Source organism: Gobius niger, assembly GCF_951799975.1.
Source record: "Gobius niger genome assembly, contig: SCAFFOLD_82, whole genome shotgun sequence".
Classification (NCBI taxonomy): Eukaryota; Metazoa; Chordata; class Actinopteri; order Gobiiformes; family Gobiidae; genus Gobius; species Gobius niger.
Window position 1 is genome coordinate 27,267 of NW_027639275.1, and position 15,774 is coordinate 43,040.

The window sequence follows — 15,774 nt, forward strand, 5'->3', positions numbered from 1 at the left end:
GCCCTCTAGTCCTTTAGCTCTTTAGCCCTCTAGTCCTTTAGCTCTTTAGCCTCTAGTCCTTTAGCTCTTTAGCCTCTAGCCCTTTAGCTCTTTAGCCTCTGGCCCTTTAGCTCTTTAGCCTCTGGCCCTTTAGCCTCTGGCCCTTTAGCCTCTGGCCCTTTAGCTCTTTAGCCTCTGGCCCTCTAGCCCTTTAGCGCTTTAGCCTCTGGCCCTCTAGTCCTTTAGCTCTTTAGCCTCTGGCCCTTTAGCTCTTTAGCCTCTGGCCCTCTAGTCCTTTAGCTCTTTAGCCTCTGGCCCTTTAGCTCTTTAGCCTCTGGCCCTCTAGTCCTTTAGCTCTTTAGCCTCTGGCCCTTTAGCTCTTTAGCCTCTGGCCCTCTAGTCCTTTAGCGCTTTAGCCTCTGGCCCTCTAGTCCTTTAGCGCTTTAGCCTCTGGCCCTCTAGTCCTTTAGCTCTTTAGCCTCTGGCCCTCTAGCCCTTTAGCGCTTTAGCCTCTGGCCCTCTAGTCCTTTAGCTCTTTAGCCTCTGGCCCTCTAGCCCTTTAGCTCTTTAGCCTCTAGCCCTTTAGCTCTTTAGCCTCTGGCCCTTTAGCTCTTTAGCCTCTGGCCCTCTAGTCCTTTAGCTCTTTAGCCTCTGGCCCTCTAGTCCTTTAGCTCTTTAGCCTCTGGCCCTCTAGTCCTTTAGCTCTTTAGCCTTTAGCCCTTTAGCTCTTTAGCCTCTAGCCCTTTAGCTCTTTAGCCTCTGGCCCTTTAGCTCTTTAGCCTCTGGCCCTTTAGCTCTTTAGCCTCTGGCCCTCTAGTCCTTTAGCTCTTTAGCCTCTGGCCCTCTAGTCCTTTAGCTCTTTAGCCCTCTAGTCCTTTAGCTCTTTAGCCTCTAGTCCTTTAGCTCTTTAGCCTCTAGCCCTTTAGCTCTTTAGCCTCTGGCCCTTTAGCTCTTTAGCCTCTGGCCCTTTAGCCTCTGGCCCTTTAGCTCTTTAGCCTCTGGCCCTCTAGCCCTTTAGCGCTTTAGCCTCTGGCCCTCTAGTCCTTTAGCTCTTTAGCCTCTGGCTCTTTAGCTCTTTAGCCTCTGGCCCTTTAGCTCTTTAGCCTCTGGCCCTTTAGCTCTTTAGCCTCTGGCCCTCTAGTCCTTTAGCTCTTTAGCCTCTGGCCCTCTAGTCCTTTAGCTCTTTAGCCTCTGGCCCTCTAGTCCTTTAGCTCTTTAGCCTCTGGCCCTCTAGTCCTTTAGCTCTTTAGCCCTCTAGCCCTTTAGCGCTTTAGCCTCTGGCCTTCTAGTCCTTTAGCCTCTGGCCCTCTAGTCCTTTAGCCCTCTGGCCCTCTAGTCCTTTAGCTCTTTAGCCTCTGGCCCTCTAGCCCTTTAGCGCTTTAGCCTCTGGCCTTCTAGTCCTTTAGCCTCTGGCCCTTTAGCGCTTTAGCCTCTGGCCCTCTAGTCCTTTAGCTCTTTAGCGCTTTAGCCTCTGGCCTTCTAGTCCTTTAGCCCTCTAGCCCTTTAGCGCTTTAGCCTCTGGCCCTCTAGTCCTTTAGCCCTCTGGCCCTTTAGCGCTTTAGCCTCTGGCCCTCTAGTCCTTTAGCTCTTTAGCCTCTGGCCCTCTAGTCCTTTAGCTCTTTAGCCTCTGGCCCTCTAGTCCTTTAGCTCTTTAGCCTCTGGCCCTCTAGTCCTTTAGCTCTTTAGCCTCTGGCCCTCTAGTCCTTTAGCTCTTTAGCCCTCTAGCCCTTTAGCGCTTTAACCTCTGGCCTTCTAGTCCTTTAGCCTCTGGCCCTCTAGTCCTTTAGCCCTCTGGCCCTCTAGTCCTTTAGCCCTCTGGCCCTTTAGCGCTTTAGCCTCTGGCCCTCTAGTCCTTTAGCTCTTTAGCGCTTTAGCCTCTGGCCTTCTAGTCCTTTAGCCCTCTAGCCCTTTAGCGCTTTAGCCTCTGGCCCTCTAGTCCTTTAGCCCTCTGGCCCTTTAGCGCTTTAGCCTCTGGCCCTCTAGTCCTTTAGCCCTTTAGCTCTTTAGCGCTTTAGCCTCTGGCCTTCTAGTCCTTTAGCCCTTTAGCTCTTTAGCGCTTTAGCCTCTGGCCTTCTAGTCCTTTAGCCCTTTAGCCCTTTAGCCCTTTAGCTCTTTAGCGCTTTAGCCTCTGGCCCTCTAGTCCTTTAGCCCTCTAGCCCTTTAGCGCTTTAGCCTCTGGCCCTCTAGTCCTTTAGCCCTTTAGCTCTTTAGCGCTTTAGCCTCTGGCCTTCTAGTCCTTTAGCCCTCTAGCCCTTTAGCGCTTTAGCCTCTGGCCCTCTAGTCCTTTAGCCCTCTAGCCCTTTAGCGCTTTAGCCTCTGGCCCTTTAGCGCTTTAGCCTCTGGCCTTCTAGTCCTTTAGCCCTCTAGCCCAGGTGTGGCCAACCAGTCGGAGACCAAGAGCCGAAATTTTCAACCTTGATCCTGTGAAGAGCCACAAAGGCACCGACCATTAGCGAGATCCCGGGGCGGTACTTTATTGTGATTAAATAGAATGTGACCGTTTTATTTAATCACAATAAACTATAACTTTATGCCTTTTTCTTTTTTTTTAAATAATTGTGTTAGATTGAATGGTTTTACTCCTCAACAAGATTGAAATACATGTATATTAAATGACATTTTGTGTTTCCTGTTCTGACTGAGACAGAATTAGATTATTATTATTATTTTTTTTTTTAATGCTGGGGTGTGTTTGTATGTGGGGCCCTGCCCACTGAGCCCCCTTCTCTGATCTGCCCCTGGCCTGTGCGCTCAGTGCCTGCGGCTTCGTCCTGACTGGACTGTGCAAAGAACGCACTCTAGGCTGCACAAAGTTCATAAACTTTAATCAGGAGCCTCTGGACGATCTGAGAGTCTGTTTTAAGTTGCATCTGTTACAGTTATAGCACGTGTGAAAGAAAAGTCATGACTTTGCGTATTTCCGCGTTACGATGTCGCGCTTCGCATCATACGCTTAATAAGAGCTCCGCTTTTTTCCATTTCGTAATTTTGATCTTTTTCTGTGAATATGTGGCCAAATTACATCAAATAAAGAGTAGCTGATCAGAAACCTGAAAAGCACAGAAGCTAATCCTAGTGCCACGATCTGCCTGCCTGTTGTTCAACCTACATCCCGCTGTGAGTGAGGCTGCACGGGCTCCTTTTACACGCCGCCTCGAAAAGGAGGGAGATACAGACTCTCATTCATGTAGAGATGGAAACAGGGTCTGTAGGACGATGGTTGGATTTTTGGTCAAAGACTGTTACAGTTTATGGGAAATATTTACCAATTGTTTTGCAAAGAGCCGCATTGTATTAAACATCTCCAATCATGCAAAGAGCCGCACTCTGATTGGCCAAGAGCCGCATGCGGCTCGAGAGCCGCGGGTTGGCCACCCCTGCTCTAGCCCTTTAGCGCTTTAGCCTCTGGCCCTCTAGTCCTTTAGCTCTTTAGCCTTCTAGCCCTCTAGCCCTTTAGCTCTTTAGCCCTCTAGCCCTCTAGCCCTCTAGCCCTCTAGCTCTTTAGCCCTTTAGCCCTTTAGCCCTCTAGCCCTCTAGCCCTCTAGCCCTTTAGCCCTTTAGCTCTTTAGCCCTTTAGCTCTTTAGCCCTCTGGCCCTTTAGCCCTTTAGCCTTCTAGCCCTCTAGCCCTTTAGCTCTTTAGCCCTTTAGCCCTCTAGCCCTCTAGCCCTTTAGCCCTTTAGCCCTTTAGCCCTTTAGCCCTTTAGCCCTTTAGCCCTCTAGCCCTTTAGCCTTCTAGCCCTCTAGCCCTTTAGCCCTTTAGCTCTTTAGCCCTCTGGCCCTTTAGCCTTCTAGCCCTCTAGCCCTTTAGCCCTCCAGCCCTTTAGCCCTTTAGCCCTCTAGCCCTCTAGCCCTCTAGCCCTCTAGCCCTCTAGCCCTTTAGCCCTCTAGCCCTCTAGCCCTCTAGCCCTCTAGCCCTCTAGCCCTCTAGCCCTCTAGCCCTCTAGCCCTCTAGCCCTTTAGCCCTCTAGCCCTCTAGCCCTCTAGCCCTCTAGCCCTTTAGCCCTCTAGCCCTCTAGCCCTCTAGCCCTCTAGCCCTCTAGCCCTCTAGCCCTCTAGCCCTCTAGCCCTCTAGCCCTTTAGCCCTCTAGCCTTCTAGCCCTCTAGCCCTTTAGCCCTCCAGCCCTTTAGCCCTCCAGCCCTTTAGCCCTCTAGCCCTCTAGCCCTCTAGCCCTTTAGCCCTCCAGCCCTTTAGCCCTCTAGCCTTCTAGCCCTCTAGCCCTCTAGCCCTCTAGCCCTCTAGCCCTCTAGCCCTCTAGCCCTCTAGCCCTCTAGCCCTGTAGCCCTTTAGCCCTTTAGCCCTTTAGCCCTTTAGCCCTTTAGCTCTTTAGCTCTCTAGCCCTTTAGCTCTTTAGCCCTTTAGCCTCTGGCCCTCTAGTCCGTTTGTCCGTTTGTACCTGTGCTGTTGCTGTTTCCATTGTTTCCGTTGTTGTTGTTTTTGTTGCTGAAGCTGCAGTGCCCGTTGCTTTGCCCCTCCCCCCCCTCGGCTCCGCCCCCTGCCACGTACGCTCCCCCGAAGGCGTCCTCGTATCCGGGGTCGTACTGCTCCTCTTTGATGGCCATGCGCTTGGCGTCCTCTGCAGAAGAACAGCGAGTGAGTCAAACCGAATAAAACTGAGTAAAGCAGAATAAAACTGAGTAAAGCAGAATAAAACTGAGTAAAACTGAGTAAAGCAGAATAAAGCAGAATAAAGCAGAGCACTTTACTGAAACTACATGTGGCTCTGATAAGACAAAAAAGGGAACATTTAAGGAAACATCTGAGGGAAAAATGGTAAAATAATAAGTGAAAAAGAAAATGGGAAAAATTGAGAATTATTACTTATTATTATTACTAGGGAGGCACCGATACCACTGTTTCTAAAACCGATACGAGTACAAAGCATTTTCTTCACCGTTTTTCACAGCAGATTGGTTTGTAATTAGTAAATTTACTCATGTACATTTCCTTAAGTAAAGTCGGCGACACATTTAAGAGCAGTTATATTAGAATTGTGCTGATGCCATTTATTATTTATTTTTATGTCTCTGTCCATCACAGACAGAAAAGCCCATGTCCTAAAGCTCCCAATGCCTGAGCTTTATTCATTTATGTGTTTTTATGTAACAATAGTATTGAGATGTTTCTTAAATGGTCTCTTTTCGTCTTTACTTCAGCTCCTGTAGATTTTCTCGTGTGTTTGTAGTAACTTAGCGAGAAGCTACAGCGTTTTCATTGTTCTGCTGCAGCTCATTTTCCTCAATATAAACATGCTGTATGTCTTTAGTTTGGATTTTCTGAGGACTTTTCAGTCGCTGGGTTAGTTTTTCAGATGAATAAACCCCTGGGCATAAAACGGCGTCAGAATGGCCAAAACTGTTAGCCGCGAGTTAGCATCGTTAGCCTGTATGTTGTAAACACTGCAGACGCTGCAGCGAGTTAGCATCGTTAGCCTGTATGTTGTAAACACTGCAGACGCTGCAGCGAGTTAGCATCGTTAGCCTGTATGTTGTAAACACTGCAGACGCTGCAGCGAGTTAGCAACGTTAGCCTGTATGTTGTAAACACTGCAGACGCGCGAGTTAGCATCGTTAGCCTGTATGTTGTAAACACTGCAGACGCTGCAGCGAGTTAGCATCGTTAGCCTGTATGTTGTAAACACTGCAGACGCGCGAGTTAGCATCGTTAGCCTGTATGTTGTAAACACTGCAGACGCTGCAGCGAGTTAGCATCGTTAGCCTGTATGTTGTAAACACTGCAGCGAGTTAGCATCGTTAGCCTGTATGTTGTAAACACTGCAGCGAGTTAGCATCGTTAGCCTGTATGTTGTAAACACTGCAGACGCGCGAGTTAGCATCGTTAGCCTGTATGTTGTAAACACTGCAGACGCTGCAGCGAGTTAGCATCGTTAGCCTGTATGTTGTAAACACTGCAGACGCTGCAGCGAGTTAGCATCGTTAGCCTGTATGTTGTAAACACTGCAGACGCGCGAGTTAGCATCGTTAGCCTGTATGTTGTAAACACTGCAGACGCGCGAGTTAGCATCGTTAGCCTGTATGTTGTAAACACTGCAGACGCGCGAGTTAGCATCGTTAGCCTGTATGTTGTTAACACTGCAGACGCTGCAGCGAGTTAGCATCGTTAGCCTGTATGTTGTAAACACTGCAGACGCTGCAGCGAGTTAGCATCGTTAGCCTGTATGTTGTAAACACTGCAGACGCTGCAGCTCTAACAACATTTAGCTCTGGTTAAATCCAGCTCAGACTCTGGTTTAGAGAGCGCAGTCTGTAATAAAGTCAGCTCTATGTGGATTATTGTGTTTACACTAAACTATTCTACAGTTTGTTGCTTCTTCTCTCCTCAGCTGAGAGCTGCGCCTCGTAGCTGCGCCTCGTAGCTGCGCCTCGTCGCTGCGCCTCGTCGCTGCGCCTCGTAGCTGCGCCTCGTAGCTGCGCTGGCCGCACGTCAAACGGTATCGGTTTCTGATATCGGGACCTCATGAATGAGTACGAGTATGTGGTATCGGCCCGATACCCGATACTGGTATTGGTATCGGTGCATCCCTAATTAATTGACTGCGGAATTCTTCCAGCGTTTCCGTGGAGACCGTACCTTTGGCCCACAGCGTGTACAGCGTTTCCGTGGAGACCGTACCTTTGGCCTACAGCGTGTACAGCGTTTCCGTGGAGACCGTACCTTTGGCCCACAGCGTGTACAGCGTTTCCGTGGAGACCGTACCTTTGGCCTACAGCGTGTACAGCGTTTCCGTGGAGACCGTACATCTGGCCTACAGCGTGTACCGCGTTACCGTGGAGACCGTACCTTTGGCCTACAGCGTTACCGTGGAGACCGTACCTTTGGCCCACAGCGTGTACAGCGTTACCGTGGAGACCGTACCTTTGGCCCACAGCGTGTACAGCGTTACCGTGGAGACCGTACCTTTGGCCCATAGCGGGTACAGCGTTACCGTGGAGACCGTACCTTTGGCCTACAGCGTGTACAGCGTTTCCGTGGAGACCGTACCTTTGGCCCACAGCGTTACCGTGGAGACCGTACATTTGGCCCACAGCGTGTACAGCGTTACCGTGGAGACCGTACCTTTGGCGAGCTGCAGGTTGAAGCTGTACTGGATCTCCTCCACCTCCTGGCTCTGGCGCTCGCCCTTCAGCTGGTCCCGGAGCTCCCGCAGCTTTATGTAGAAGTGAACTTTGTCCTGAGCGCGAGGGAACTGGGCACAGCGGGCACTGGAGGAGGGCATGAGGTACAGCGCCTGGTGATCACAGAGAGGAGGGGGGTGTGAGAGTGATGTCACAGAGCGGGGGGGTGCAGTTCACGGCGGCGCACACAGGGGGCAGTCTCACCACGTCGCAGTCCGGGATCTTGTGCGGCTGAAGCCCGAACTGCAGAGTCTTGGGTTTCTTCCCGAACAGCTCCCGACAGAACATCTCGTAGATGCCTGAGGGTCACAGAAACACGTGAAGAAGAGTCCGGATCCAGATGTTTCCTCCTGCAGCTGTGACTCCTGAAACACTCACATTTCCCGTTGAACACGGCGATCAGAGGCTTGAACTTCTTCAGTTTCTCCACCAGGATCAGCCCGCCTTCCCTCAGCTCCTTACTGAACACACAGGAACACCGTCAGGGACCACAGTGGACCACCAACACCAGCAGACCACTGGCACCTACACTAGTGCTGGACAGTGTGGTACCTACAGAGCCTCTGGAAAGTATTCATACACCTTGAACTTGTGCACATTTTGTCATGTTTACAACCCTAAACATAAAGATTTTATTTAGATTTTTTTACTGAACGTTCACACACAAGTAACCGACAACTGTGAAGTGAAAGCGAAATGATACATGATTCTGTTATGTTTCAAAAAATAGAAAAGTGAAAAGTGGGGCTTGCATAAGTATTCATACAGCATGAATGAATACTTTGTGGAACCCCCTTTTACTGCAATAACAGCACAAGTCTTTTGGGTTTGACTCTACAAGATTAGCTCATGTAGAGACTGACATTTTAGCCCATTCCTCTTTACAAAACAACTCCAGCTCTGTCACATTAGAAGGAGAGCGTTTGTGAACAGCAGTTTTCAGATCTTTCCACAGATTTTCAATAGGATTTATGTCAGGACTTTGACTGGGCCATTCTAACACATTAATATGTTTTTATTGAACCATTCCATTGTAGATTTATCTTTGTGTTTAGGGTCATTGTCCTGCTGAAGGTGAAGCTCCGCCCCAGCCTCAGTTCTCTTGTGACTCCAGCAGGTTTTCCTCCAAAATGTCCCTGTATTTGGCTCCATCCATCTTCACAACTATTCTTACAGTCTCCCCAGTCCCCGCTGAGGAAAAGCAGCCCCACAGCATGATGCTCCCCCCCCCGTATATCTGACACTGGGGATGGTGCACTCAGGACCATGAGCAGTGTCAGGTTTGCTCCATACATAACGTTTGTCTCATCTGACCAAAGCTCCTTCTTCCACATGGAGCTGTGTCCTCCATATGACTTCTAGCAAACTTCTAACGGGATTTCTTATGGCCTCCTTTCAATAATGGCTTTCTTCTTCCACTCGTCCATGAAGGCCAGATTTGTGTAGATACGACTTATAGTTGTCCCATGTACAGATTCCCCCAGCTCAGCAGCAGGACTTCACAGCTCCTCCAGAGTTCTCTTGGGGCACTTGGTTGTATTTCTCACCAGTGTCTCCTTGTTCAGTTTGTTAGTTTAGGTGAACAGCCGTGTCTTGGTAAGTCTGCAGTGGTGCTTTACTCTTTCCATTTCTGAATGATGGATTGAACAGTTGCTCCGGGAGATGTTTAAATCTTGGGAGATCTTTGTATAACTTAACGCTGCTTTAAACTTCTCCACAGCTTTATCCCTGACCTCTCTGGTGCTCCTGGACCTTCATGATGTTGTTTAGTGACCACAGCTCTGAGGGCCTGAAAGAACAGCTGTAATTATACTGAGAGTAGATTACACACAGGTGCCTCTATTTAACCGTTAGGCCAAGGAGTGAACATTCTGGAGTCATTAGGAATGTTTTAAAGGCAATTTAATGCACTCAGAAAATGCTGTATGATACTTATGCAAGCCCCACTTTTCACTTTTCTATTTTTTGAAAAATAACAGAATCATGTATCATTTTGCTTTCACTTCACAGTCATCTGTTACTTGTCTGTGAACGTTCAGTAAAAAAATCTAAATAAAATCTTTATATTTAGGGATGTAAACATGACAAAATGTGCAAAAGTTCAAGGTGTATGAATACTTACGAGAGACACTGTATATTAGTGCTGGTCAGTGTGGTACCTATACTAGTGCTGGTCAGTGTGGTACCTATATAAGTGTGGTACCTGCTGAGGTCCTTGCTGCCCGGCGTGGCCCGGGCCACCATGTTGGTGAAGCCCATCTTGTATTTCTGGGGCAGGACGGTGTCGCTCGTGTGGTTCAGCTGCTCGTCAGTGAAACCCGACAGAAACAGACACTTCCCTGGAACAGACAGAGCAGATATGACCACAGTGGACCACAGAGAGGACCACAGAGAGGACCACAGTGGACCACAGAGAGGACCACAGAGAGGACCACAGAGGACCACAGAGAGGACCACAGAGGACCACACAGAGGACCACAGAGGACCACAGAGAGGACCACAGAGGACCACACAGAGGACCCCAGAGAGGACCACAGAGAGGACCACAGAGAGGACCACAGAGAGGACCACAGAGGACCACAGTGGACCACAGAGAGGACCACAGAGAGGACCACACAGAGGACCACAGAGGACCAGAGAGGACCACAGAGAGGACCACAGAGGACCACAGAGGACCACAGAGAGGACCAGAGAGAGGACCCCACAGAGGACCAGAGAGAACCACAGAGGACGGATCATTTTCAGACTCACAGAAGTGGTTTCCGGGTCCAGGGAACCAGCGGCCGATGAAAGCCGCCATGAGCCCCGGGTTGATCCCGATCTGAAACAGAAGCTCCACGTTAGATTCAGACAGAAAACCTGACCTGCACTTTCCTCCTGACGTCAGCACGAGACACGACTGGGACAGATCAATGAATAAAGTGGATTTCTACAAAGCTTTTGACACCACTGAACACAAATTTATTCGAGAATGTCTTCAGTTATTTCAATTTGGAAACTCTTTTACACATGTGGTTGATATGTTCTACAATGGCATCAATAGCTCTGTTATTGTAAATTACAAAACTACTAAAAGGTTTGATATAACACGTGGTGTAAGACACGGACGTCCGATTAATCCTTTCATTTTTGTCTTGGTTGTTGAATTGTTTTCTGTAACTATTGTCAGTGGTCCGGGATTGAAGGGTATTTCGATTTTCAATAGAGAAATACGAATTTCAACTTGCTGATGACACAGCTCTTTTTCTGAAAGATCAAAATCAGTTGCAGAAAGCTATTTCATTCATTGAAATGTGAGCTGATGCCAAGTCATAGTTGTGAAGATCTATTTCTAGAAAATATTCCAGTGAATCAGTCTGTTAAATATTCGGGTATTCAAATGACGAGAAACAAGGCAACTAGAAACAATTAAACTTTCATCATAGAATTGTTAAAACCAAAAGTATCTTTAACCTCTGGTTTCAGAGAGATTTAACTTTGTATGGCCGAGTTCTTCTGTCCCAGGCAGAGTCTGTCTCGCTTTGTTCTTTATTGTCATTATGTGTAGATGAACGCATATCCAAGGAAATTAACACTCTTTTTTGGAAAAATAAACCGCATAAGCTCAAAAAGGCTGTACTCTCGAATGCAAAGTGGAAGGAGGGCTAGAAGTTTTTGAGTTTTCCGAATTAACTGGTTAAAAAGACGCCTTGCAAATTCAGATTCTATCTGGTGCTTTATCCCCAGTTATATTTCTGAGTCAGTTGGACTTTCTTTTCTTTTAACATGTAATTACGCGCCCACATAACTTCCTGTTGCATTGGCTAACCTTCACCAGCAATGTCTGCTCTGAAACTGTGCTTTAATCAGAATTTCTCTCCACATAAATATTCCTTGTGGAACAACGAACACATTACAATAAGAAATCGGTCTTTGTTTTTTCCCAAATGGTTCCAAAAAAATATGAATAAGATTGTTTCACTATTGGATGAACAGGGATCTTTTCTACCTTGTGAACACTTTATGATGAAGTATGAATTTCCTGTTCCATTTGGAGAACACAACTCTGTGATCAAAGCCAGAGTTACTCCATCTTATAAAATGCCATTTATCCTTTTACAACATCAACAACATTGGTGATATTGTGCTCACCTTAAATGGCATTAATTTACTTGATAGAAAATGAAATAATCACCATATCCGTAACATTTTCCAAAATTCAAATAAAATCACCCCTAAAGGTACACTTTTTTGGAACCCCTTGATAGGAGAGGCACCTGCCTGCAGACCTCCACTGTGAGGTCGCTTCCGTTGCAGCCTCCACTGTCAGGACGGGAAATGCACGGGATACGTTTCAAAATAAAATCGCGAACGCACTTCAGGTTGAATCTCTTTCCTCCCAGAAGTATTAATTAGTACAAAAAATATCACGTAAAATCTATCTCCGCTGTTCGGCCGTTTATGGTTAATACTCTTAAATACTCTTAACTTCCACCTTTCATTCTCTGTCTGTAATGCCTTGCAGTATGGATGCAGTACACTTTTGGGCCACCAGCGTCAAATTGGCGGCGCTGTTTCGCTCCTCCCGCAAAGTTAAGGAAACAAAGTTATTGCCCTTTGTTTTCAGTCACAGAGCGTCGTAGCACATCGACTTCCCAGTTTTCCAGGGCAGAAACAGTGTGAAAATATAAATGAGAGACGGAGAAAGAGAGAGAGGGATGAGAAGTCGAGGAAATTGTTGTGAAGTTTGGGCTGGTGTCTAATTGGACAGAGAGAAAATAACACTGCGCACGTGAGTGATAAACGTAGTGGTTATACGGTAATGCTGCAGGTTTTCTAGTGGTTATACCGCGTATACCTGCGTTACGCGTACACACTGGTTAGAGTTGTGGCGGTTGAGTCCAAAGTAGTTGTGAGTTGCAAAATCAGCAACCCACCGCTACTCTGGACATACGCTGACTCGCCGGCCTCCCTCGAATTAAAAGGCAGGTAAAATCGGCATTTAAACGCACTCATTCCCCCGCCCCCACCCAAAAAAAGTACACACTTCCCGTCCTGACAGTGGAGGCTGCAACGGAAGCGACCTCACAGTGGAGGTCTGCAGGCAGCACGTCGTGCTTGATAGAGGAACTAGACTGGAAGAGGACCTGGCTATTGCCTTATATAAATACTGAATAACAAACAAAATGAAGGAAGTTCATTTTAAGATCATTCACAAAATCTATCCGGTCGACTCAGTGGTCTCGGTTTGCAGACGTTGATCAATTCTGTACTTTCTGTCAAACACAGGACGAGACTCTTCAGCACTTGTTGTTTTTCTTCTGTAAAATTGTTCAAACATTTTGGGCTGAATTGAGTAACTATATTTTCAAGAATTGTCAAAAGAGTCATTGTTTTACATGAAAAGATATTATTACACAACCACGAAATCTTTTCACTACGTAGTGAATTTATTCATTTTGTTTGGTAAATGTTTTATTCACAAACGTTTTTGAAGTCACAACTGTATCTCTCCCTATTTTTAAGTGATGTAAAAAAATTATGAACTCATTGTTGTGATATTGTAATGAATAAGAAAAGCTCACGACTCCAAGACTGTTACAAAGACTTCAATGAAATCCCCCGAAGCTAAATAAATGAAAAACTTTCTGTTTGTTCATTTATTTTCTTATTATAATTTATTTATTTGTATTGTGTTGTTTTGATATGAGCTCTGTATTTTCAGATGTCTCGTCTTTGACGATTGTTGTAAATTGACTTTAATAAAAAAAATAAAAAAAATAAATAAAAAAACATCTCGATTTTTTTACTCTGTTTGGACGATTACGGGTTTATTGGAACTAAACTTAAAAGGCTCCTGATCTTTCATAATGAAGAAACCTGCTCCGTCCTGCTCATTTATGTTTACGTTAAACCATTAGGCCCATTTTAAATGATTATTATTTCTGTTTTAAATATTCCTTGCTCAAAAGTAAAACTTCTGATAGACAGCCGTCTCCATGGAGACTCAAGGGGAAAGGGGCGGAGCTTGTATAGTGTTTGAATAAACTAGCAATTGTGAACTATACTTATATTGACTGTATACTTATATATACTTATATTTACTGTATGTAAAATGTCTCCAGGCATCAGATCTGTAAAGTCCTTGTGTGTAAAACCTTCCAGTGTGGAGCCTGCAGCTCAAGTGCAGATGTTACTGAGTGGAACCATGTCGGAGTCACTTCCTGGATAAACCTCAAAGCCACAGAACATCAGAATAATCATCGTAGAGAGTTTGTTTGTTTTTGACTCTGACACAGTTAAACTCGGAGGTTAAGGAGTAAAGTGGATCCCAGATCATGTTCAGAGGATGTTGAACTCACGATGACGTAGTCCAGGTTGTAGTCCAGCAGGTCGGGCAGAGTCTTCTTCATCACCTCCTCCTCGGACATGCCTTTGAAGCGGTCCACCTTCCTCCGAGGCTTCTTCTCCTCCTGCCCCTCCTTCGCCTCCGCCTCCTCCCCTTTGCCCTTCTTGGGTTTGGGGCCCGGTTTGGCCTTGGGGGCGCTGGGGTCTTTGGGAGGTTTGGGGGCCTTTGGGGCCTTCGGGGCCTTCGGGACCTTCGGGACCTTCGGGGGCTTGGGCGGTTTGGGCTCTTTGGGCTGAGCCGGACGACCGCGCTTCTTGGGAGGAGCTGAAGGACAAACGAGACGTCAGAGTCAGAACAAACTCAGCATCAGCAGGAAGAAGATCAGTGAGAAACAAACACGGCTCAAATCGTTATCGGCAGCCACGTATCGCGTATCGTATCGAATCATGAACCCAGAGGTTCCCACCCCTACTCCTGAAAGGCCCAAAGGTCCCGAAAGGTCCTGAAAGGCCCTGAAAGGCCCTGCTGCTGAGGCTGAGGCTAAAGCTGAGGCAAAAGCTGAGGCTAAAGCTAAAGCTAAAGCTGAGGCTAAAGCTGAGGCTAAGGCTAAAGCTAAAGCTAAAGCTGAGGCCAAAGCTGAGGCTAAGGCTAAAGCTAAAGCTAAAGCTAAAGCTGAGGCTAAAGCTAAAGCTGAGGCTAAAGCTAAAGCTAAAGCTGAGGCCAAAGCTGAGGCTAAAGCTAAAGCTAAAGCTAAAGCTGAGGCTAAAGCTAAAGCTAAAGCTGAGCTAAAGCTGAGGCTAAAGCTAAAGCTAAAGCTGAGGCTGAGCTAAAGCTAAAGCTAAAGCTGAGGCCAAAGCTAAAGCTGAGCTAAAGCTAAAGTTAAGGCTGAGGCTAAAGCTGAGGCTAAAGCTAAAGCTAAAGCTAAAGCTGAGGCTGAAGCTAAAGCTAAAGCTGAGGCTAAAGCTGAAGCTAAAGCTAAAGCTGAGGCTAAAGCTGAAGCTAAAGCTGAGGCTGAAGCTAAAGCTAAAGAAGAGGCTGAGGCTAAAGCTAAAGCTGAGGCTAAAGCTAAAGCTAAAGCTAAAGCTAAAGCTAAAGCTAAAGCTGAGGCTGAAGCTAAAGCTGAGGCTGAAGCTGAAGCTAAAGCTAAAGCTGAGGCTAAAGCTGAGGCTAAAGCTAAAGCTGAGGTTAAAGCTAAAGCTGAGGCTAAAGCTAAAGCTGAGGCTAAAGCTAAAGCTGAGGCTAAAGCTAAAGCTAAAGCTAAAGCTGAGCTAAAGCTGAGGCTAAAGCTAAAGCTAAAGCTAAAGCTGAGGCTGAGCTAAAGCTAAAGCTAAAGCTGAGGCCAAAGCTAAAGCTGAGCTAAAGCTAAAGTTAAGGCTGAGGCTAAAGCTGAGGCTAAAGCTAAAGCTAAAGCTGAGGCTGAAGCTAAAGCTAAAGCTGAGGCTAAAGCTGAAGCTAAAGCTAAAGCTGAGGCTGAAGCTAAAGCTGAGGCTAAAGCTGAAGCTGAAGCTAAAGCTAAAGCTGAGGTTAAAGCTAAAGCTGAGGCTAAAGCTGAAGCTGAAGCTAAAGCTGAGGCTGAAGCTAAAGCTAAAGCTGAGGCTAAAGCTAAAGCTGAAGCTAAAGCTAAAGCTGAGGCTAAAGCTGAAGCTGAAGCTGAAGCTAAAGCTGAGGCTGAAGCTAAAGCTAAAGCTGAGGCTAAAGCTAAAGCTGAAGCTAAAGCTAAAGCTGAGGCTAAAGCTGAAGCTGAAGCTAAAGCTGAGGCTGAAGCTAAAGCTAAAGCTGAGGCTAAAGCTAAAGCTGAAGCTAAAGCTAAAGCTGAAGCTAAAGCTAAAGCTGAGGCTAAAGCTAAAGCTGAGGTTAAAGCTAAAGCTGAGGCTAAAGCTAAAGCTGGGGTTAAAGCTAAAGCTGAGGCTAAAGCTAAAGCTGAGGCTAAAGCTGAGGTTAAAGCTGAGGCTAAAGCTGAGGCTAAAGCTGAAGCTAAAGCTAAAGCTAAAGCTAAAGCTGAGGCTAAAGCTAAAGCTGAGGCTAAAGCTGAGGCTAAAGCTGAGGCTAAAGCTGAAGCTAAAGCTGGGGCTAAAGCTAAAGCTGAAGCTAAAGCTGTAGCTAAAGAGGCTGAGGCCAAAGCTGAGGCTAAAGCTAAAGCTGAGCTAAAGCTAAAGTTAAGGCTGAGGCTAAAGCTGAGGCTAAAGCTAAAGCTAAAGCTGAGGCTGAAGCTGAAGCTAAAGCTGAGGTTAAAGCTGAGGCTAAAGCTGAAGCTGAAGCTGAGGCTAAAGCTGAGCTAAAGCTGAAGCTAAAGCTGAGGCTAAAGCTGAAGCTAAAGCTGAGCTAAAGCTAA

At 46.8% G+C, this 15,774-nt stretch overlaps 1 protein-coding gene across 2 annotated transcripts in view; it reads right to left on the reverse strand.

Annotated features, from left to right (window-relative positions):
• LOC306982648 (G/T mismatch-specific thymine DNA glycosylase-like) overlaps positions 1-15,774 on the reverse strand; it is a 34,781-nt gene that overhangs the window by 1,469 nt on the left and 17,538 nt on the right. For both annotated transcript variants that reach the window (XM_079583116.1, XM_079583117.1), the window contains 7 exons: positions 13,456-13,766; positions 9,866-9,935; positions 9,318-9,453; positions 7,493-7,575; positions 7,319-7,413; positions 7,056-7,227; positions 4,375-4,554 (listed from right to left, as the gene is read on the reverse strand). In XM_079583116.1, coding sequence (XP_079439242.1) covers positions 4,375-4,554; positions 7,056-7,227; positions 7,319-7,413; positions 7,493-7,575; positions 9,318-9,453; positions 9,866-9,935; positions 13,456-13,766 — 1,047 coding nt within the window. The remainder of the gene's footprint in view (positions 1-4,374; positions 4,555-7,055; positions 7,228-7,318; positions 7,414-7,492; positions 7,576-9,317; positions 9,454-9,865; positions 9,936-13,455; positions 13,767-15,774) is intronic.